The sequence below is a fragment of the Pleurodeles waltl genome, chromosome 1_1 (assembly GCF_031143425.1).
Source record: "Pleurodeles waltl isolate 20211129_DDA chromosome 1_1, aPleWal1.hap1.20221129, whole genome shotgun sequence".
NCBI lineage: Eukaryota > Metazoa > Chordata > Amphibia > Caudata > Salamandridae > Pleurodeles > Pleurodeles waltl.
The window spans coordinates 825,453,606-825,476,571 of NC_090436.1; the positions used below are offsets into that span (position 1 = coordinate 825,453,606).

Consider the following 22,966-nt stretch of genomic DNA (forward strand, 5'->3'; position numbering starts at 1 on the left):
AGGGTGCTCTCTATCACTAGTGCTCTTCACCTTAGCCATGGAATCCCTGGCAGCCATACTCCGCACCTGGGATCCTGATTGGAGCATTAGGGTGTGACCCAACTGGCATACAGTATGTGGGCGATGTGTTGGTCTACCTGTGAGATCACGTGTCCACACTGCCAACCTTATATGACTTGCTTGACCGTTTTGGGAAATAGCCGGTCTCAAGGCAAATTGGGGTAAATCCTGTATTTTCCCTTTGCGTAGGACTGAACTGAAGAACCAAATAGTACCAGAGGAGGGGCACCTTCCCTGGACCTTTGACTATCTCTGCATCAATATTTATAATACAGATACGGATTTGCTCGATGGCAACCACAGCAAGGGCTAAGCCTTGATTCGCCACTCTAAGCACTTTTAGACATGACTACTCCTCTCACCTACAGGCAGAGCATTGGTAGGTAAAATGTTAGTTCTTCCAAGGCTCTTAAACCTTTTTGTGGCTTTGCCAGTGATACCCACTAGATCGTTTTTCAAGACCTTGAGGAGCCTGAAATCTGAACTCGTTAGGGGACCTGCTCCAAAGCAGATTACAATTTTATACTCTAGCATCCTATGCTCGAGGATAGGGGGGGAGGGGGGGCTTGGAGTTCCAGACCTGGAGCTGTACTTTGCAGCAGCCCAATTACAATGGGCAATGCACTGGCTTGCCAGAGATAGGATAACAGAAGGTGGCCTGGTCCAGGTGGATTTAAGGGACAAGGGCGTATTTGAGTGGCTCATCCTGCTGGGAAAGTCAAATGGATTGGGCAAACCCACGCAAGAGGCCAAGCTCATTTGGACTCAATATATTGAGCCCATACACACACCAAACACTTATGCTCCATAGTTGCCTTTATGGAGTGTGCCTTTCATGAAAAATCCACTAAGGGTTCAAAATACCACTCCATGGAGAGACGCTGCGCTCACCCAAATGGGTGATCTGTACAGTAACAGTACTCTGTAATCCTTCCAAGGCCTACAAGAACTCTACAGACTTGGAGCAGGCCTCTTTCTTACACACACTGGAATTAAAGTGGCAACTGGGGAAACATGGGAATCTAGCTCAGCTGAACCACCACTACATATGGGTTTGCAGTGCTTTCTCACACACAGGCTAGTCCATCAGGCGGTTTTGGTATTACAAACAGCATTGCAGGTGGGGGTGGGGGAACAGTATCTCCCAGACCCAGAGCAAGCACAAATGGGATACTTGCTTGGGCATAGAATAAGCCACCAAGCAATGGACAATGGCCTCAGAATGACTGAAGCGGATCTCATGAAATGTCCTCTTAAAAGTTATGCAATTTAATTACATACATCAACCTTACCTTACACTGCACTTCTTTTCCAAAATGTTCCGAGAGGTATCCCCAGCATGCCCCATATGTGGTCACGTAGATACTACCTTCATTCACATGGTCTGGGGCTGTCCACACTGATGCGCATCTGGCTAAGGTGATGCGACATTTGGCAACAGTGATTGATGTCTAACTGCCTCTAGGTCCACTCCTTTGTCTCTTGGGGGATCACAAAGTGAACTAAGCATAACAAACATTACTTGAAGCTTGTTGACCTGGCACTGGTCTTATTTAAGCACCCAATTGCAATGACATGGAAAGCTTCTCAACTGCCCACAATTGAATGTTGGCTGCAGGTGACCAATAAATGGTCTTTGGCAGAGGCTGACGCCCTGATGGATGATTGTAGGCTACGTGGTGGGACTGGGGCAGCTACAATGTGCGACACATGTTCTGAAATTATCTGACATATTGAATTAGCCCTCCCCCTAGACTGTACAACCCTCCATGAGAACAAAGTGGCAGATGAGACTGGCCCATTATAGAAGTCACTCATCTCCATCCATCTACCTGTAGGACACCAATAATTGATACAGCATTACTTGAGACTGCCCACATATGGTATACCCCAGGCCCCTACCCCCTTCCCTCCTTTGTCAATACCACTAACATATCATGCCCATGTTTACAGCACCATTTGACTATCCACATTCTCATAATTCCATGCAGCTGCAAGTAGCACCGCCAGCCAGAAGAGTTTAAAGTTACTGTTTTGCTTTGCTTTGCTTTGTTCTGCTCTGTAATAAGCACATTGGCTAACCTTCAGTACAAAAGGATACTTTGTCGCCTGAAGTAGATACCAGATATACTTTACTCTCCTTATTTTATGTCATCCCTTTCAGATTAATGTATAGTCTGCAACTAAGCTATTAATGATGTTGAAATGATGAAGGGGGCTTTGCTTTTTCACCCTATGAACATATCAAACATTGTATCTTGTGCAACTTACGGTGGCTTACATGATAAATGCCAATAAAAGAAATTCAAAAACAAACAAACCTCTATGATAACACATAGTAAAATACCAGCTCATTATCTGTAACACAATGTGGTAACCACCCACTATTACAGGCCTGTTGCCTTTAACAATTGCTTTTCACAGTAACTAAACGAGGCCTATTGCCATTGTCATGACTTTTCATAATAAGCCGATCAGACCTATGTCATTTGACATAACATTACACAGTGCTCTAATCAGGTCTGTTGCTTGTCACTATAATCAACTCAGGTCTACTGTTTTGAGCATAAGCTTTCCTGCAAGGCAACCACTAGGTACACAGTCATAAAATTACAAAGGTATACAAAACCACAGTTAGCTAAGGAAAATGCTCTCTCTCCTAAGAGGACCTAACAAGATTCTTATAGAGCAAATCTGTTCTATCTACTATTAATCTCAGAAGGTAACCTGCACTAAAACCCTTGCCTTCTAAAGTATTCTCTGAGAGTCTATGCAACAAAGTCCTTTTCTGCTGCTTTCAGACAGAGTAATAACATGTCATCCTTAAATGCATTTTCACTTTCACATATGCTTTTCACAATAAGCATGCAGGCCTAATGCCTTTATGGTAAAATTTAATGATACATAGCTCAGGCTTATAGCCATGAAAATGTGCTTGTCACCATAGCCAACTCAGTCCTACTGCATTGAGTATAAAATTACCACAAGCCAAAAAGTGCAATACTAGCACTCTTTTCAGTGAAAGCACCGGGTTTCAGCCCAATCAAATCCTGTACTGACAACCAACAAGCAAGTGGAGCCTAAGGCCTTTCTCCTTAAAACTCTGAAAGCTCTCTTTTATTCACGACATGCCATGGCAGAGCTACAAAGAGACATTCATTCTACCAGCAATGTGATGAATAAAAGAAACACAGAGTTTCACAAAACATGAATGAAAATAGAAGTGAAAACATTTTTGGACAAGGTGAATACTGACAAAGGTCAACAGTAAAAGAATGAAAAAAACATTCCTAACAAATATGCAATTTTGTTCGCTTTCTTTAACACGCCAGGTCCTATACATATGGTTAAATGTGGTTTCTGAGCAGACCACTAAATGGAGACCATTTTATGGTATTAAAATAAGAAGACCACAAATTATATCCCAGAAGGAAGTAGCCATGGAAAAGTCAATGGCAGAAAGCCAACAATTTATGCCAACATCTCAGCTCTACCAGAGTAATGCTGATTAACAATGGTAATATACTGTGTGGAAACACCAACTGCTATTTCTTTCCTTGTCTGTCGTGTTTTGAAAGTAGACATTCTTTTCCAGCAGGAGGAATTGCAATCATAAAGAGAGATCAACAACACTTGGAATGCATTCATGCAAACGTTATTCCATTCATGGAGTTATTTACTCCACTGAGACTCAACTAAGAAGAAGTTTATTATAAAGGAACAATGCTCTAACAACTGTATCAAAGCACTTCTCAGACAAGCTAACAGTGTTAAGCAAGAGCCGTCAATTTCTTCCTCCCTGGGAGTGGTGCCCAATCACTAGTGCAAGTGTACTCGTGCAGACACACATACATATCGCAACCCCTATGACTTCTGCTGGTTAGTCTTTGCCGGTACATCACCTTCTGAGACACAGAAAAGGCAAGATGATTGCCCCTATGATAATCACATGGGCATGGTGACTTACATCCTCCGACTCAAAGACGTGGCAAATCATCTTGTACTGCCGCTTGCCATCCTGCGATGGATGTGATGTCTCCACGTTTTCCTGGGAATTGGAGCGTGGCATCCGCCTGCGAGCCATTAGAACCACAATATTTCCAATGTCTGCAATGTAGGAAATGGTCCTTAGTGGGTGATCCATCATTGTTTCCTAAAGCAAAAAGAAATACACGAGTCAGTGTCACAAAGAAAATGTGGGAACCCTAAATGAAGAATTTGTAAGTATGCGCTTTCATAGACTAATCAAAAATCGAGATTGCATAGAGATAACTGCTCTAGTTTACTCTCAACACACAAAAAAGCAAACTATGGGCATATATACCTGTGTGTCAGCATTCAGAACTTTAATCCTCTGAGTAGAAATGAAAAGGTCCACCTCTGTCATTGGTTGGGCCTCTCCTTCTGGAGCCTGCAATGTAAATGTGCCAAGGTAATCACGAGTAATCTCAAAATACCAGACCCTATCGGATGAGATTAAAAGACTACCATGAAGACGCAGTCACCAGAACAGTAAGGTCGAATGCATCTCTTCACTACTGAAGACATGAACAGAAATTTGCACTGAAAGAGTACATCTGTTCAATACGAAGTGAGAACTGACGTGAACTATCACAGGTGGATACTAGTTTTAATATGTTATTTCAAAATGCATGCATAATGAATTCAGGCCTTTTGCTCTTAACTGTGATGACCGAAGCCTCAGTTTGACATCAATACGAATAATCTTGTCCACTTCTTTTGTGGATCTTCAAGGGTACTTAAATGTTTTGGAAATTTGCTTTTCAACCACTACCTGCAAATTCTCCCCACAAAAAAAAAAAAGAGGTGGCAGCAGCAAAATACAGCTTCAGTACTCCAAAACACTGACTTAAATTGTCCATTGTCCCATCACAAGTAAACTTTCTTATTTCTAACCTACCAGAAGCTTTAGTTGTGAATTAAGGAACGTAGGTGTTAAAGGAAGTGCACTTTATGAACAGACTGTGCAGTGGTAAACCACGGGGATTGTAGTAGAGTTCTGGTAACAGCGTCTTCATGATAAGTTAGGCTTGCAACACCTCAGTGGGCGGTGCTGTGCTACAAACAGAGGAGTAAGTACTAGTTATTCAAATACAACACTGAGTCATTTCTACATACATCAGCTCTCCGCATATGGACAAAGCAATATGTATTATCGTTTTTTCAGAGATGCAGAGGGGACAGGCCCCCATCTACGCATCATCTTTTGCATCCAGCAAATTTAGGGAACAGCAATAGAATAACGCTTTCAACACTACACCGGGCAAGCATTTCTTCTACCTGCTTATGGTTGCAAATGAATGATCTTCTGAAGTAGTAAGTACTTTGGGTACTGGTTACCTTTACGTATTCGGTCAATCCAACCTTTACCCCGTTCCTGACTGACTCCAGATTGTTTCTCAAAGGGAGGCTTGATGCATCAGTGACAGCAAGCAACACAAACACCCAGTGGCTATGTAAATGAGTTTGGCGCTTGATGAACTGTTCTTTCTGAAATTTGGGAAACAATAGTTTGGACAAAACTTGCTGGATGCAGAAAATGAACAAATAAGACAAAACAATACCAGAAAAATGAAGTGATAATGAACAGGCATAAAATCAAGCTGATGACATTGTACTGCACCTTCTTTCTGCTTTTGGCTAATTTCTGGGCCATCTGCTTAGCATGGAACAAACAGAGACAGGAGAGTGGTTAGCAAAGAACTGAAAAATTCTCGAACTCAAGCAGGAAGCTACAGTACAATTACTACTGCAACCAGTGTGTTTAAGGAAAGGGTTTTATTCATCAGGCTGCTAAAATAACACCATAATCTCTTCTTAATACCAAATCAATTTTAATAAGTTGCATCTATTATTTTTACCTTACACCGCACATCCTCCCAAAGATCATATTTACATTTATTTGCTAATTTGGAGGAGGAGAAAATGAGAAGTGTCTACCGAATTTAAAACCCTGGGGGCTGACCCAAGCTATATCAATCTGTCAGGACAAACACAGATCAGGCTTCTACAAAAGAGAAGGAGTTTAAATTGCTAGAACACCTCATGCCACTAAACTTAACCGCGGACAAGAGAGCAGTCTTACATCCCATCCAAACATCTAAGATAGGTTAAGATGGAGAAGAACTATACCCTTCAAACCCTTTATAGAAACAGAAGCCTATAACAATTTGGTAATGTGAGGAGTTAAGTATCGCCAACAGTACTTTACGCGCCATGTTTCATCTGCGGACTTTGCTTTAATAAAACCCTACTTGAAATGTTGTTTTTAAGCATGTTATGAGACAGCAGCTTCATGGTATGGAAAGGAACTCATATTAAAACATGGATGTACAGCTGTCGAGAATGCATGTGCAATGGACTTTAATTCCAAACCATGGACAGGTCTTCCATGAATAGCCTGCCAGCATACACAGTCCACTAGCAACTATGCCCTGCTGCATTCAAAGGATGATGATGGTAATATCAGGTGCAGATCAACATTTCTGTAGGAGGATATCTATGTAAATTCGAAATTGGTATTCCGAAGTAATTTTTGTGCAAAACATATTCTTGCAGTCCATACTAGGAGCACTCAATACATCACACCTGTCCCCACGCTGCAAAACACAGCCCTTATGGAACCTGAATACCGCTGCTATGCTAAGGCAAGCATGCAGTCCAATTTATATCGGAATTGGATACACCAAACCAACCTTCCCTGTGATATATGTAGTCTAGTAACATACCGTGGCACATGAAGATTAACCTCCAGTGGTACTTAGGATCACCACTCCCTTATACAAAACACCATAAAGCACATAAATATCTGATCACGCCTCAAATTTCTAACACAACAACCAACTTGACAATATATCAGCTTATAGCAGAGATGCTCACTTATGACCAGCAAAGGCCACCTAACTCACGGTATCATCTATTCAACACAAACCAGGATACACTAATCAACCAACTCCTACTACCCACTGGCATTGGGGATAAATACAAAAAGGGTTTCCTTCACAGCACATTTGCAAACACAATAATTAAAAATGATTGACTCTTGCAATTCAAAGGCAGAACAACATTATCTAATTTCAAGAAATATGCAACAAACTAGCCTAACACCTTGTTATCCAAATGCACGGCAACTCATCAAACTCGTAACGCTACCACTCTCGACCAACAAAAACAACAAAAATGCTGACCCCCAACTTTTATTGGAAACATCAGCTTGATCCTAACCAGCTTCAATCTGTGTCTCTGAATCCCAATTAATAAAACTAATACAAACTATAGCATTAGTTGGAAACTTAGTGGACCATTGCGTAGAAGCCACTGTTAAAGACAATGTCCCTAGTTACCATAACCAGCCTCTTCCTTACCACTATCAACATCTTACAACAAGAACAAAAAGTCCCAAATCAATTCAAATAAGCATACTTTAAAATAGAGTTGAAAGCTCTTCCACACCCAAGCTGATCAAGCCAACAACAAATACGAACTTATAGTTGGCTTGATCAACAACTGACTTACCACACCATCCCAGACACCACAAACTACCCACAATCTGACACCAACAAACAGACCTCAAATATGCACCTGCACTTTCTCAAGAGACAACACCTGGCCAAACAGCCAAACATTACCTTCTACAGTTTATACCAAAGTATACAACACTACACAAGTCAACACACATCTCTACAAAGCACTGCCCGACCGTTCCATTGTCCTCCAGACCACATGGTAATGTAACTACCAAACCTAGCTAATCCATACCTCACTCCATATTAGATGCAAGCTTAACTTACCACTCCCACCAAGACAACCTCATAGCTTCCAACCCAAAAGCATTTGATATATATTGGTTATATATGATTCTGTATACAATATACTTAAGGAAACCTGTTTAGGAGAAGTCTCTATCCTCAAATATTTTGAATTCAATGGCATCCCCAGAACATTGAATCAATTAATGTGAATGCCCTTCATGTTGGAAAAAGGCTCAGCAGTGTTTGTTTTAGCATCACATACCATAAAACTTCTCCTCATATCTATAGTATCATACCTCTTCCAATGTCAGTCACTGTTCACGACCCCTGCCCCTTTCACATATTATTTGCTCACCCCCATTCCGTTTGCAGGCATTTTTCGATGAAATTCCTCAAATTGGTCAAGAATTTTTTTTTTCTTTATTTTGGGAATTCACCAAAATGTAGTTTCACTGTATGAATGTCAGGTTAGTGTATTCTGTTTTAGTTTTCTCTAAAATTAAGTAGTACCTCAAATAACACCATATCAAAGCCTATATTAACACTCTCACACTACATCATGCCACATCTGACAACAACCTATTTTACGACATCACAAAATACCACATTTGGACCCTCCTCTACAACATTACACCTCTGTGACTGCATTTAACAGAATGCAGCTCACCGTCCCACCCTAAAACAAAACACAGCAGATCCCACCTTACCTCCACATGAGTCCTCAAATCATCACACTAGTTTTCTCTTTAACACCCATAAAACATAAGGACACTATCACCCCTTAAAAACCATACAACTCCATACCACACATCACACCACTTCACATTCCAAAACAATGCAGTTACAGCCTGCCACCGTACACCTTACATATCACAACACTTGCAAAACACACATTTCTAATACACCTATTTACTTATTTTGTGTTTTAAGTGTGGCACATGAATTTTTGGCCACAGCTAAATGTCATCAGTATTTTGTAAATGGTAAAGTTAGAGTACATGGGGATGAAAACATTGGGCTGTCAGAAACACAGCTGTTTTCTAACAGGGGGACACATATGTTCTATTTAAATATGTTGTACACATCCTTCATCTAGCCTTTCTTTTGGTAACCTAATCCTTGGTGAAATTCAAGTTTACAATTTCAGTAACGACAAACACATTTAACAATTGTGAGTGCTGATCAAAGAATATTAATAATGCAGGTGGAGCTCATTCTGAAGTTCTTTTGGCTCGGCTAATTATCATGGCTTCGTTGTGACTGTTTCTAAGAATAAAACACCTAAAGGCCACTCCTACGGTGTCATGTGCACGCTTGTCACTTTGTCGGGTAGCACAACCTCAGACCACTCGGTCCAAACCTTATTATGTGATGATTATGTGCAGAGAAACTGAAGATGCCTTAGGTGGACAACTCACTTTTATTCTGCTAACTGCTTCTTGAGCCTGCATCATCCGCACATTCTTGGATGGAGTTTTGTCTGATAGAAGCTGTGTTGAGCCAAGGTAATTGGCAGCGAAAATTATTCCATCAATTAAGTCTTCTGGGTCACATGGTCCCGGCACTGCAATGCAAGGGTATGATCACAAATCAAATATTATGACAGGAGGAAAATACAAAAGTTGGCTGGTGCCAGATTTTATTTATACCGAATTGAAATACAACTGAAAGTGTGTCTCCAGAATTTTATTGAAATTGGTGGGAGTTTAAAAATAATATACAAACGTAAAGCAGTGGTGTTGATTTTAACATTGATATTTCTACTGCACTTGTTAAGATTTTATGCTAGGTAATTTGCTCCCATTAGAGTAGACCTGTTAGCAGGAACAGCAAACTTTGTTATGGATAGTATTATCAGTATTATTTACTCTTAAATTTCTATTCGGGTTGCAGAAAATGTGTCCGCATTTAATATTATTTACTGCTGAATCGTTCAGTCAAATCATACAAATAAAGACAAGTTCAGTTTAATAGTTTGATAAGACCGCATTAAAGAAGACCATAAAAATTACATTAAAATAGATTTTCAAACTATATTGGAATCATAACACAACGTTAAAAATCAGTTAAAGAATTCACAAATCCCATTCACAACTGCAGAATTACTTGGGTTAAAAATGTAAAGGAAAATGTTTTGTGTGGTAAGCAATGTATGAATTGAAAACATTAGAATGCTGTAAGTATTGTAAAGTAAAACAAATTAATACATGCTTCAAATCTTGAACTGCAGACTGACAAATGACAAACAGTAAACAAATCAATCTTTTTTTATCCCATTTTGCTAGATTGGTCTGCAGTGGAAGATGTTAAGGTTAATAATAAATCTGTGAAAATCATGATTCACTAGGGACAGCAAGTAGGTTGCATCCTTTGGGTTGAAGATTTAGAGCTGTATAGTGATAAATATCTTTCCGTTTACAAGAATCACGATCTCATGTAAAACTGGTATCTACTGTCAGCTTTATTTATTAAAAACAAAAAAGGACTATTTTGGAATGGAGAAGCAGTAGGTTAAACCACATTAATTAAATAAAAAGAACAACATTTGTTGATGCTGAAGTTGTGATTTTTTAATACAGCAAAAACATGTCATCCATTGGGTAAATATAGAAAAATTGATCCAAATTCGTTTATACAGGGGATTTAATTGGCTAGTTAATGAAATCTCCTGTATAAAAGAATTTGGATCAATATTGCTATATTTACCCAATTGATGGCATGCTTTTGCTGTATTAAAAAATCACCACTTCAGCATCAAGAAATTATGTTCTCTTTATTTAATTAATGGGTAGATTAACTTACTGCTTCTCCATATCAAGTCTTTAATTTTGAGGAAAATTGGTCCTATCTCATTTGGTGACCCACCCTACAAAACAACCATGGGTATTATTAAATAGAGGGCGGTGTTGGACCTTGTACCTTTCCTTTTGGCTATTTTGGAATGTTTATTACATGCTGTCCCTCAGCAGGCCACCATCCCTGTGATTTTAGCAATTTCCAATGCGCTGCAAACGAGACTTACCTCATTAATACTCATGATCTAGCTCTATTTGCGATCCACTGAGAATTGCAAAATGTGTCAAAGACACATTTGTAAATTGGTGTTTGAGATTACCAAACAGTGAGTCACAAAAATCTGCTATTTGGTCATCGCAAACAATTGCCTTTGTACATGTACCCTTTAGTGTTTTACCTTCCACTCTGTTTACAGAGTCACACTTCATGAATTTAACAGGTTTGAATGTCACTACGGAAATAGTAATTAAAATGTTCTGATGTCCATGGACTAGCCCAAAGCACCAACGTAAATATGGACCTAATCCAGCTAGAGATATCTGGCATGTGCAACATCAAACTTTTCACCAGAAGAATATCAGAAGCTGAAAATCAAATAAGCAGTCTGGGAGATGCTGAGATTAAGAAGAAAGATTTATCCTCCACAAAAATGTAAGACACAAATAAATGGAGATAAACTAAGGGACGAAATTACAAATTTTCTCAGAAGGTACAGATATTCAAATGGGGTATTAAATCCACTTTCTTGAAAAATGGATCCCACATGTGAAAGATATTTCTTTCAAAAAGAGAATTTGCACTTGAGAGAGTCCTCCATGTCCTAACACACAAGCGTCAAAATGTTGAAAGCCTGAGAACCATTGTATGCAAACCCCTGATGTACAAGTATGTTCAGACTATTTTGGAACATGTTCGTTGTAACAAATGGCCTATGGCAAGGTACGAAAATCTATCATAGGACTATGGCAAGGACATGGTGCTAATAAGAAAAGTTTTACTTGTATTGACCAGAAAGGTTCTGGATCCTTATAAAGGAAAACCTAAACCTTTCCAAGATCAAAATGATCTCACAGTTTTGCAGTACAACACTGAGAAGTCTGACATTTTAACATGTTCATCAAAAACGTGAGGCATCCCAAACTTCTCCCTAAACACTTCTACAAAGAAATCTTGAATATAAGACTAGATGAATGAAAATTTAATTTGCAAAAAGTGGTCGCAAACAAAGAACCAATGTTTTGCAAGCAAATGGAATAGATTAGAATTTTGTGAACTAACCTATGTATACTAATAGGTTGGGTTACAAATGTCCCATATAAAATCATTCTGACCTACTTTATTTCTGGTCATGAGGTAGGTCTCAAATTGTGACTCACTTTAATTGATGGTCTTTATTATGTTTAGTTTTTCAAAGAAACCGTAATATTGTGTCTTTAGTTCAAGTGAATGGGGTGCAAACTTTTAGCCTTAAATTGATATTAGTGATTTCTATTAACAAAGATGTTGAGAATTTCAGATAAAATACAGTAAGATTATTGTGGCTGCGCTATCTGATGTTTCAGCTCAGTAACACAGTTAACTGCCTTAAAATCATTTAGCATCCTGTAGAATGGAAGAAGGTTTCAAATTACCCCTAGAAGCTTAAAGGAGGTAGAGTACACTTGCAAGAAAACAAAACTGGCCAATGAAAAATATATCACCCAGGGGAGGATTGATACATAAAATTATCTCCTCTCCTTCCAAACTTTTTTGATCTGAATAAGTCAAATTTTATAATTTTCTGAAATAAAAGGTAAATTAAAAGTGTCTCTTTCTGAAAAGGTATAATTAGATGCTGACTATTCTCTCCTTGATCTAATTACAAGACTCCCTAGTACGATAAGATTATGTAGTCTCAAAAGTATATTATCACCTGTCATCCTCTAAATGCCTCTCAAAGGTGCATAATAAATGAGAAGCAGAAATGGATAATGCACATTCTGGAAGTTAATATTCACAGGATCGGCCCACAACTGGACAATGCCGTTTATAAGCAAAAGTGCTCCCAATATGGCTCATACTAAATTTAGGGTTCTGCATAGCACATTTCGAACTCCGAGCGGATTGTACAAGCAGGGAATTAGAGGTCAACACATGTGCTGGGACTACGAATTTTCCTTCTTTAATAGGGCTTTAGAATGGAATATTTGATTACAAATGTTTGGAGTAAGCCTTCAAATCACTGCATTCACCTTATTAGGTACACACTCTGATTCATCCTGCTATTATCTACGAATCTCTAACGTTTACATGTGCCCACAAAACAACTCTTAATTAATGGAAGAGCATGTCAGTTCATGCTTGGTGGGAATGGTTAATGATTCTAAGACGTACAAACAACATAATATTACAACAATTCCAAAGATTGTGACTGAATAATTCATTTGGAAGAATCCAGACTCCTGTCTGGCAAAAACTAATCCACTATGATCAGCGTATTAACATAACTCAACTTACCTCTTCCCCACAAAACACTTTGCTTTATGCTCTTAAAGGTTCATGTTGCAGCTATTGTAGAAGTGACACATCCTATAACTTGATACTGTGATTCTAGTTATTGCGTGCAATTATTAGTGCATCCCTTTCAATTAAGACTCTTTTTTCTCTTCTCTCCTTTAACTTTTCACCTACCTTCTAGTTGTCCCCCACCTTCAATTCAGTGTGTAACGAAATCCTTAAATATTGCCCAGGTCAAGCTTTTATTCAGCAAGCATACCATGTTCTTTTTCCAACATTTTGTTCTGATAACTATTTGAGAAATCCACATCACATGTATATCAGGTTCAAGCAGTACCAACAATTTTAATGTCAAAGAAACAACACAAATACATTCCCACCCAATTAAGATAAATATAGAAACCATTCAACGGTAAAAAGACATGAAAATGATCAGAATTGGACAAAGGGAAATGGATATCTGAATTTTTACATTTTATTGCAAATATGCCTAGGAAAAGCTCTAATCCAAAGTATCAAGTTTGCAGCTGACAGGGAACCAGGAGTGATTTAAGACCACAATGATAGGACATAGGTCAACTACAACAAGCAGGTAGCAACAGTCGAAGTTTTAACATTTGGCCTTATCTACTTTTTGGGGCCCAAATTCTTCAACAGAGCAAGGTCCAAAGCTGAAACCAGAGAGGGTATCTTGAAGTTGGATATATATGGGCATTGAGTATTCGCCGTGGTCACTTCTTCGCTGGCACAGATTTGTCACCTTACCTATGTCCAAGGCTTTATCTGTCAGTTTTTTTTTTTTTCGTTTTTTTTTTTTTAACAAACAACAGGAAAGGCAAGGCTGGACGTTGTAGCTGGGAAGAGCTCAATGGGGCCTCATACCACTACCATGATGTCCCACTGTTTTCAGCACAGCAAAAGCTCACTGATGAATCTGGTGTTCTTGCCAGACAAAGGTGCACTCTTCTTTGGAATTCCTCAGCACCTTGTCCTGGTTCATGAGAGGTAGAAAATGACTAACCGGCTTTTCTCCAACTGTTGGGAAAGGTCACTGCTGTAGCCCTTGGGCACATCACAAGGGGCACTAGGTATCAGGTGTTCCTGCATGGTCCAGCCCTCTGCGTTCAGCTGGGCCTTCTCGAAGACAGAGGATCTTCTGCACTGTGTCCCTGTAGCAGGTAAGAGGAGATTAACCACTTCACCTCTGGAGATGCTCAGGAGTCGTGGGTTCCTGAGCAATATTTATTCTTGTTTTCAAGAACACTCTTCTTTCTTCCTAAGTCCAGGAATGATCTGAGGAGGCAGTGGTGAAGAGCCAGTCATATCCTGTGCAGTAGTTTATAACTGGAAAATTCCTGGCACCAAATCCTGACTACTTTCTCATGGTCTCTCCACCTCCTTCTTCCTTCCTCTCTTGGTTTATAGCAAACATTCCCAGCAACCCTACAAGAAGATCTGGTCCTTAACCAGACTTCTCTTCTGTGTGGGTGATGTCTTTCCTCCATCAAGTCTAGAACTGGTTTGTTTCCTGTAGCAAATGGAGCAAACAAATCTAGGGTGGCCCTGAGGTAGGGTGGCCCGGAGAATTCATGGGAGCAGTTCCTGGCAGTCCCATTTGGCATTTCAATGTAAATTGAAGCACTGTGACAGGTGTCATTTGTTCCTGTCCCCCTCTCAGATGACTTGTCCTTGCTAGGTTACCACTAGTTGATAACATCAATTTATTTCTGGGCCCAGAGGCCAAGCCATTATCCTCCAGGAACTGGGACATTAGCAAGTATTTTATTTGCCCCCTGGAGCAGGGCTGAGAAGCAAACCAGAACAGGGCTAAACTGGTTTTCTCGCAGGACACACAAAGAAGAGTACCTTAAGCATAATTTTACATGAAAGTTATCAAAAATCTATTTTCATCACTAAATTACCTTTGAAACTAAGTGACAAAAGTTTTTAATCATCACTCAGGTATTTTTCAATGTGTAGATATGTGGTGATATGATATGACTGAACGTAGCTGTAACTGGATAGTATTGCTTTGCCTACTGTTAGAAATGGGAGTCTCTAGTTGGCAGTGGATTGCACTCTGTCCAAGTAGGAACCCTTCCTTCTAGTCAGGATAAGGGAGTTACACAACTAAAGTAACCACTGCTCAGCCCTTTGGTAGCTTGGCATGAGCAGACAGGCTCAGAGGCAATGTGTGAAGCGTTTATACATAACGTAAACTAATACAGTGAGAACATTAGAAAATGACACCACACCAGTGTTAGATACATAGGCAATAATTATCTGTGCAAAACAAGATTAAAATGCAGAAAATCCAACATAAAGTATTAAAGGAACAAATGTTGTAAGAGTTAGCTTAAAATATGGTTCTTTGAAGTCGATAACTCTGTCTGGGGCTATAACGGTGCCATGAACAACAAATCCAACAGTTCAGGCTGGCCACGAGGTCGCAGGCCAGCTACAGTTTTGGTGAGACCAGCAAACAGTACCTTGTAAATGCAGGGCGTTGCGGTCCTTGGGATGAAATTCGAAGTTATGGCGTCGGTTCCAGAGGTCGGTGCAGGAGTCGTCGGGCCCTTGAAGTCACACACGTTGCAGATCGAACTTCGTGAGGGTGAAGTCAGGAGGGCTGACATCGGGCTGTGATGGGGAGCGGGACAATGTGACATGCAGTGTCCACAGGTCATGTGCAGGCAGCGGCTCGGTGTCTGTGTCGTCGGTGAAACCAGGGCTGTGGTGTGAAGCCAGACAGTGCAGTGTGTGGAGTTTATAGGCCACAGTGCAGACAGCGCTGTCATAGTTTCTGAAGCGCTGTCATAGGTAAACCCAACGTTGCAATGCAAAGCAGGACGATGCCTCGTGCAGGGCCCACAGGTCGAAATGCAAACAGAGGTGTCTGTTGACGAGGTTGGAGTTGATGGCTCTGACGTAGGTGGATCAGGGCTGCGGTGTGGGACGCGGTGATGCTTCGTGTACCTCACGAGCGGTGTACACAGGCCATGGTGCAGGCAGAAGTGTCGATGTCAGAAGGTGCCCACAGGTCAGGGGTGACAGCGTCAAGCATGGTCGTTGGTGAGACCAAGGTTGCGTGTGAAGTGGGGCAATGCTTCATATGGTGCCGTGCGGTCACGGTGCAGGCAGCAGTGCATTGGTGGTGGCGCAGTTGTTTAGGTCAAGCGTGCATGTGCTCTAGCCTGTTGTAACCTATCTGTGGGCTTTTATCCACGCCTACCGAACGCCCATTACTATTACTCGTTTATGGGCTTGCCTTTCAAAAATCCTTTATCATCATTGGTAAATGCTTTACGTTTGTCCCTCCTTGGGACAGTTTTGTTACCACCTTGGCCATCGACCCTGTTACATGGATGATTGCACTTTTGCCAGCTTAATTATTATGCATCACTTCTCTGCCTATATGTTTTAGACCATGATTGAAACCTCATGTGCCATTAACATTTATTTAAAATATTTTGTAAACGTACATCTATGTTCATTAATTCAAACTTTAACAACTGTACATAGTTGCTGCTTTTTTTTATTTAGCAAGATCCCAAGGATAACCATCTCAAATGTTGCCATTTGTACACGCAGCTAACATTTTAAGGATAGTACAAGTCACAAAGGAGATCCATGGCCTTATAAAGGAATGAGGCTGAAGGCCGAGTTCCTTTATACGGTTATGGAATTCCAAGTTGCTTGCAATATCCTCTCAATGCATGGTAGAGGTGTTTTTATACTACAAGGCTAACCACAACCTTTTCAATAAACCATTTAAATAGTTGGTGTCTTGCTTTTTCATATGAAAGACATGTTATGGTTGCCGGCATGAAGAATAAACAAAATCTGAAACTGTAGTGTGAAATTAAACAGATCAAAAAGCATGTAGTAATTAATGTGTTGCAAAATAGATATTAGTAACATTTTAACATAAGTCAAATAAAAAAATGCTGCAGCTCAGAATGTGGAGTAACATGGGGAAGAGCATCTCTGTCCTGTAGTGCCCTAAAACTAAACATGGTGCCATAAATATATAATTTCTGTGGACCACTGTTCCTTTCAGAAAAGCGATCAGAGAAACAAACGTTTTCATAGTATAAACAGAAGGTATAATTATGCTCTGTGACCTGCCTTTCACCTTGGCTGCTGGCTCTTACAGTACGCATTGAGATGTCAGAATTCAGCTCTAATAATCTATAACAGTTGAGAAGCTACATCATTTCATTATTACAGGTGACTAGAGATGTCACAGCTCAACTGCAATATGGACATTAGAGAAAGACTTTTAAACAGGGATTGCAGGCTCCCGTGTATTAGAATACAAAAAGAAGCACAAATCTTTAGAAATGGGTGCTGTGTTTGTAATAAAAGTGAATGATGGAGGAGTGCCAACTGGAAGAATTTATATTGCAACTTTTCTTGATGCCCCCCAATACCCAGTAAACTCTTCTTAGGAGATGGCCCTAGGGTCAACCCTATGGCTCAACAGTTCCTCTCAACCACCACCTGCTAATATGTCAATACCTTTTCACAATACAATGCCAAATGTAAAAATGTTGCTCCTCCCAATCAACAGCGAGGGCATGCATTGGAGCAGCTCAGATCAATTCTGGCTCGCTTAATTGGAATAAGATACATGTGATATGTGATTAAAATCTACTATTTCGAGAGACCACTTTATCCAAAGAGCAAGTCATTTTCCATGCATGTCTCTGAGGTGTCCCTCAAAGTCATTATTTCATGCTGCTCTAACCAACAACTATTTTCTTGGCCTGTCCAGCTTATAAGCCTTAGACATCCAAGACACCAAGTGGCCCCCCCATCTCCCATGCCCAGGAGCACCTGATGGGTCCCCGACTGGTTGGGTGCTTCTGGAAGCTCCCTCCAAATTTTACTTGCTGTTTATGCAATATAAGCATTCTGCAAGTATTAGCCCTCCCCAAAGGAGAAGGCCCCCTGTGCCTCCTGATAGGAGACAAATTATTCCCCTGGATACAGATCCTATCTATTGAGCGATTGTCATAGTAAAACTAATGCCCCTAATATACTTCAGCACCTATACCTCTAGATCCCGGGAGGAGGGAGGCTGCGAAGACCTTGGACTATAAGGTCCCACGTCTGGGTAGTATGTTGCACCAGGTAAAGGACTCCTCCCCCAGGTTCGAGCCCTCATCAATAGTTAAAACAAGGGTGCATCCATATATGTCCCCAGGAGCCACCGTTCCTCACTATTCTCTGTTTCAGCCACGCAATTAGCTGCATATTGTATATGAAGTGTAATGCACCGTAACATAATTTATATCTGGTAGACTCAGGCCCCCTTCCTCCTGATCCAACTTTTAGGTGTCAAGGGGCATATGGCTTTTCTTTCCTGCCCAGACCAGAAATGCCAGGAGGCCATTTAAGCACCTGAAAGTGACCAGGGGATGGGGCAAGATTTCTGAACCACTAACATCCTCCTAACATTGTACTCCTATTATTTCTCGGGCGTTGACGCCACGGGTATGCAAAGGTATCTAAATCTATTTCAGACTGTAGACCAAGGTCAGGCAAGAAGGCCATAGGGGTCTTTGCCAGGGCCCATAGAGGGAAAAGAATAGTATTATTCCTGTTAGCTCTCAAGCCTGTCACCCTGCCAAACTCCTCCATAGAGCCGAGACAGACTCTCCCAGCCAGGACAAGTGAAAGCGGGCATCACTGGCATAGGGAAAAAGGACATGGCGGTGTCCCTCAGACAAATCCCACAGTACCTCAAGGCCCTCCCAAGCCTGATGGCTAAACGGTTCTAGCACCAACGCAAACAAGAGTGGGGAGAGCAGGCATTCCTGTCTGGTGCCACACTGTACCGCAGAGGCCCCTGATACTACTCTACCTACCATTGCAAACTCAGGCCCTGGAGTTCGTGTAGAGCAATTTGACACATGCACAACATTTCTTTCTAGATCCCATTCGTTTCAATACTTCCATTAAATACGACCATTCCCATGTGTCAAAAGCCTTGGCAATATCCACTGATGCCAAGACCAGCTCCTCATTCTAGTCCTGCACTGAGTGTAAAAAATGTGTTAAGCATCTCAAATTAAGGGCCGTGCTACACTCGGGTATAAAGATAAACTGATCCTTATGCACCAGAAAGCCCATCACCTGACGTAGGAGTAGCGCCAAGAATTTACACAGGACTTGGCATCAGAAATAATCATGGTTAACATTCTACAGGATGCGACATTTGATGGGTATATCCCAGCCTTATGCTTATGAGGCCCTCTCATACTGAAGGAGCAATTCGCCACACCTGTGATTCTTCAAAGACCTCTAATAGCTTTTCCATTAGTAGGGATCAAAAAGTCTAACAGAAATCTATTGGGAAACCATCACTGCCAGGAGCTTTATGTGCAGATATTGCCTCGAGGGCCCTTCTCAATTCCTCCAGCATGATCTCCGCCTCCAGCTCTTCCTGGAAGAACCTTGGCACATGAGGGAGCTCTATGCCGGCTAGAAAGGTTGCTATGTCCTCTGGAGTTGCTGAAGTAACGCTCTGGGATACTTCACTTAAATGTTCCCTAAATATGTGATCAATTGTAGTGTGAGTTGTAACCCTTTCCCTATCAGCTCGCCACAGTAACATTACTGGAGTGACTACTGTTTCTGTTTAGAACCCAGGCAAGTGATCTGTAAGACTTACAGCCTTCCCTATGTAGGCACTGCTTGTAGTCTCATTGTGTCTAATCTGTCCAATATCTCACCCAGGAATCTTTCTGCCTTTGTGAGCTCTATCCCTACATCCTCTCTCCTCCGACTCTCGCAGCTGAAGGTCTGCTAACAGGGTTTCCTGTATAGTTAGGTCCTTCTGCAAGTGTTGCTTATCTCTGTATAGATTTTCTAGGCATACCTCCACAGGCCACCGCTTCAGTGCCTCCCTCTCATTCCCCTGGTGGTCATGGATCCACTGTTGATCCTCAAGTATGCCCCGAACTGTGCTGGAAGGTCTTTCCGACACACCTGGGTCAGGAAGACCCTTGGTGGTATTGTCTGTGAGTAGCAGTCCACCCATCTACTGCCCAGTCAATGCCACCTTTTACAGGGGAATGGGGTCTTATAAATACCTCACTAGCCACCTGAGCCTCCTGTACCTACGAGAGAATGCCTCCCAACCCCAGTACCGGGTTAAGTCTGCTATAACAGTGGTTCCCAACCTGTGGTCCGGGGACCCCTGGAGGTCCGCGAAGCCTCCTCAGGGGGTCCACAACTGCTTAGAAAATTTAATAATTTTAACAGACTAGGTCCCCAGCTTTCAGTAATGACTCAGTGGGGGGTCTCCGGATTCCAATAATGATTCAGTGGGGGTCCCTGAGTTCCAGGATTGATAACGTGGGGGTCCACAGAATACAAAATGTTGGGAACCACTGCGCTCTAAGAATGATGAGTCATGGTGTGACATTAGTATTCTCTATTCAGTGGGTGAAGTTCTCTCCATACATCTGCACTGCCCATACTGCCCCTTACTGCCCATTACCTGGTGCAATGCAATCACCATGTGAGGCTTCGTATGGTGTTGTGGGGGATGTCTGTCAAACGCCGCATACAATACACAGCTAAAGTTCCCCACCCACAATACTGGGACGTCAAGACAGCCGTCAATAAATCCTGAATCTTGACGATAATGTCTCAGACCCACAGTGCTTGGTGCATATAGATTGAGATTACCAATTTCTTATCATCTTGTGTCCCATGCAAAAGGATATACCACCCCTCCATGTCTATATCAGGAATTTCCAAGCTACTGTTTTAGTGGTCTCACCAAACCTGTAGCTGGCCGGCGACATCGCGTCCAGCCTGAACTGTTGGATTTGTTGTTCATGGCAGAGTGAGTTTGAAGAGCTCCCAAGGAGTCACCTACACACACAAGTACAAGTCGAGTACAAATACCCCCTCTATTTTTTTTTTTATTTCTCAACCTCCAAGTCAATCAAGTGTGTCTCCTGAAGACAAGCTATTTGTATTTTATGTCTACAAAGAAAAGTAAAAACAATATTTTGTTTCACATATATACTCAAACCATGGACATTCAAGGTAAGGGGATCATACTTATCGAATGTCATGTGTCTATGGAACCCCAATCACTGGACAGCTCTCCTCCTCCTCCATTTTGGAACATGGACATTTCTGGACTCACCCATCTGGAACCTTGTCAAAGAGTTCCAGCCAGGACTACACCTTCTTCTGGCACTCAAAAAAATGTGTTTTATCTTGCGCACCTCCTGCAGTCCAGCAGTATACAATAACATGTATGGGAGGTTCAGAGCCGTGAGCGTCTGCTTCACGTCAATGGTTGTCTTTCTTCTAGCCTGAACCTTTCTGGTGTAGTCGAGGTAGATGACTATTTTCTGATTATAAAATTGAACAGTTCCTGCCTCCCTGGCTGCTGTAAGTATAATGTCACGGTACTTACAGATGAAAATCCTGGACATGAACGCCCTGAAAGGGGCCCCCAGTGGCGGCCTCATCACCAGCGCCCTTTGCACTCTCTCAACGGCAAACACTGGTGACAGTCCCTGGGCTTATGGGTATGTAGAATCCACTCCTTCAGGAAGCACTCTGATGTGGCGTGCTGCTCCACTACCTCCGGAAAGCTCAGGAATTGCAAATTACAGGGTGAGCGCCCTTTGTATCCCTCCATTCTGGAGTGGAGTGTCTTAGTTAATGCCACCATCTTAAACATCTGATCTTTGAGGGCTGTCACGTCTGTTTTAACGTTATTTACTGAGTGTTCCGTCTGATTTAACTTTGTCATCAACCTTATGTAGGTCAGTATGTAGCAGGTTGACCTTGATGAAGACCAAGTCAATCTTCCCCTCCAATGCCATCCAGGAACTTGGATAGCGGACATTAATTTAGCCCTCATGGGCTTCCCTGGTAGGTCCCCAAAGCTCTCATGCAGTGTCTTTCACTTATTCTGCAATTACAGGCCGCCATCCCCAGAGTTCCAACAGTTTTCCTGAAGGGCTCTCTATGTTCAGCATAGTGATGCCCTGGGAGAGTCAATCATACCCATGGCAAGTTCTGGCAGATCGGCGGTCCCTGCCGATATATCACTTCTGGGTGAGCCCAACACTGTTAGAATCAGGTAGCTAATTCCACAAGGAGAGCTGCTTTAGTGGGTTTAGGCCTAGCTACCTTCAGCACATCACCAACATGTGTCTCACAGCGCCTGTGTTTAAGTCTATTCGCCCACATGTGTGTAGGTCTCCTCATCCCCCCCTCACCTTCTGGAATGGGTTTTACAGCTTGGGCCCACAACAGAGCATATACTCTACACTGGGGGCCCAACACATCCCTCTGGTCTTTTGGCTACACGTCAAAAGCCAAACCCTCCCCTCCCAGTGCAGGCCCCAAAAAAGGCAGAGTGAGCAGGCAGAATCCTGCAAGCGAGTCAATTGAGGAACATCCCTTGGGTTTAAAGAGGGAGAAGGTCCTAGCAGCTGGTCTACCAGTCTCTTAACATGCCCAATGTGGCACCACAGAGCAGCCCTCAGAGTGGTAGACCTCACCTCCTTGGGCTTTAACTCTTAGCGAGGAAGCCCCATTCAAAGTAGCCACCACTGCTCCTCTTCGGATCCTGCAGCAAACATGCAGTCTTTGTGGTCTCTTCCGGGGCAGCCACCACAAAGCCTCTAGCAAACTGCCCAAAGCCCAAGCAGCCACTGCCCCCTTTAGATGCAGCTACCACCCCTGCTATGATTTTGGGCAACAACCTACAGGGCTTATGTCTGCACCGTTTACTGGAAATCCCAGACGGCTCACCGCACCCTCCAACTTCTTGTTCGTCTACATGGGCACAGCTTCAG

At 41.9% G+C, this 22,966-nt stretch overlaps 1 protein-coding gene across 2 annotated transcripts in view; it reads right to left on the bottom strand.

Annotated features, from left to right (window-relative positions):
- Nucleotides 1–22,966, bottom strand: part of APBA1 (amyloid beta precursor protein binding family A member 1) — a 431,170-nt gene that overhangs the window by 43,924 nt on the left and 364,280 nt on the right. The window contains exons 7-10 of one of the 2 annotated variants that reach the window (XM_069228781.1): nucleotides 9,251–9,396; nucleotides 5,705–5,737; nucleotides 4,385–4,471; nucleotides 4,028–4,213 (exon numbers count right to left, since the gene is read on the bottom strand). In XM_069228781.1, coding sequence (XP_069084882.1) covers nucleotides 4,028–4,213; nucleotides 4,385–4,471; nucleotides 5,705–5,737; nucleotides 9,251–9,396 — 452 coding nt within the window. The remainder of the gene's footprint in view (nucleotides 1–4,027; nucleotides 4,214–4,384; nucleotides 4,472–5,704; nucleotides 5,738–9,250; nucleotides 9,397–22,966) is intronic. The other variant, XM_069228790.1, reaches the window with a different exon arrangement.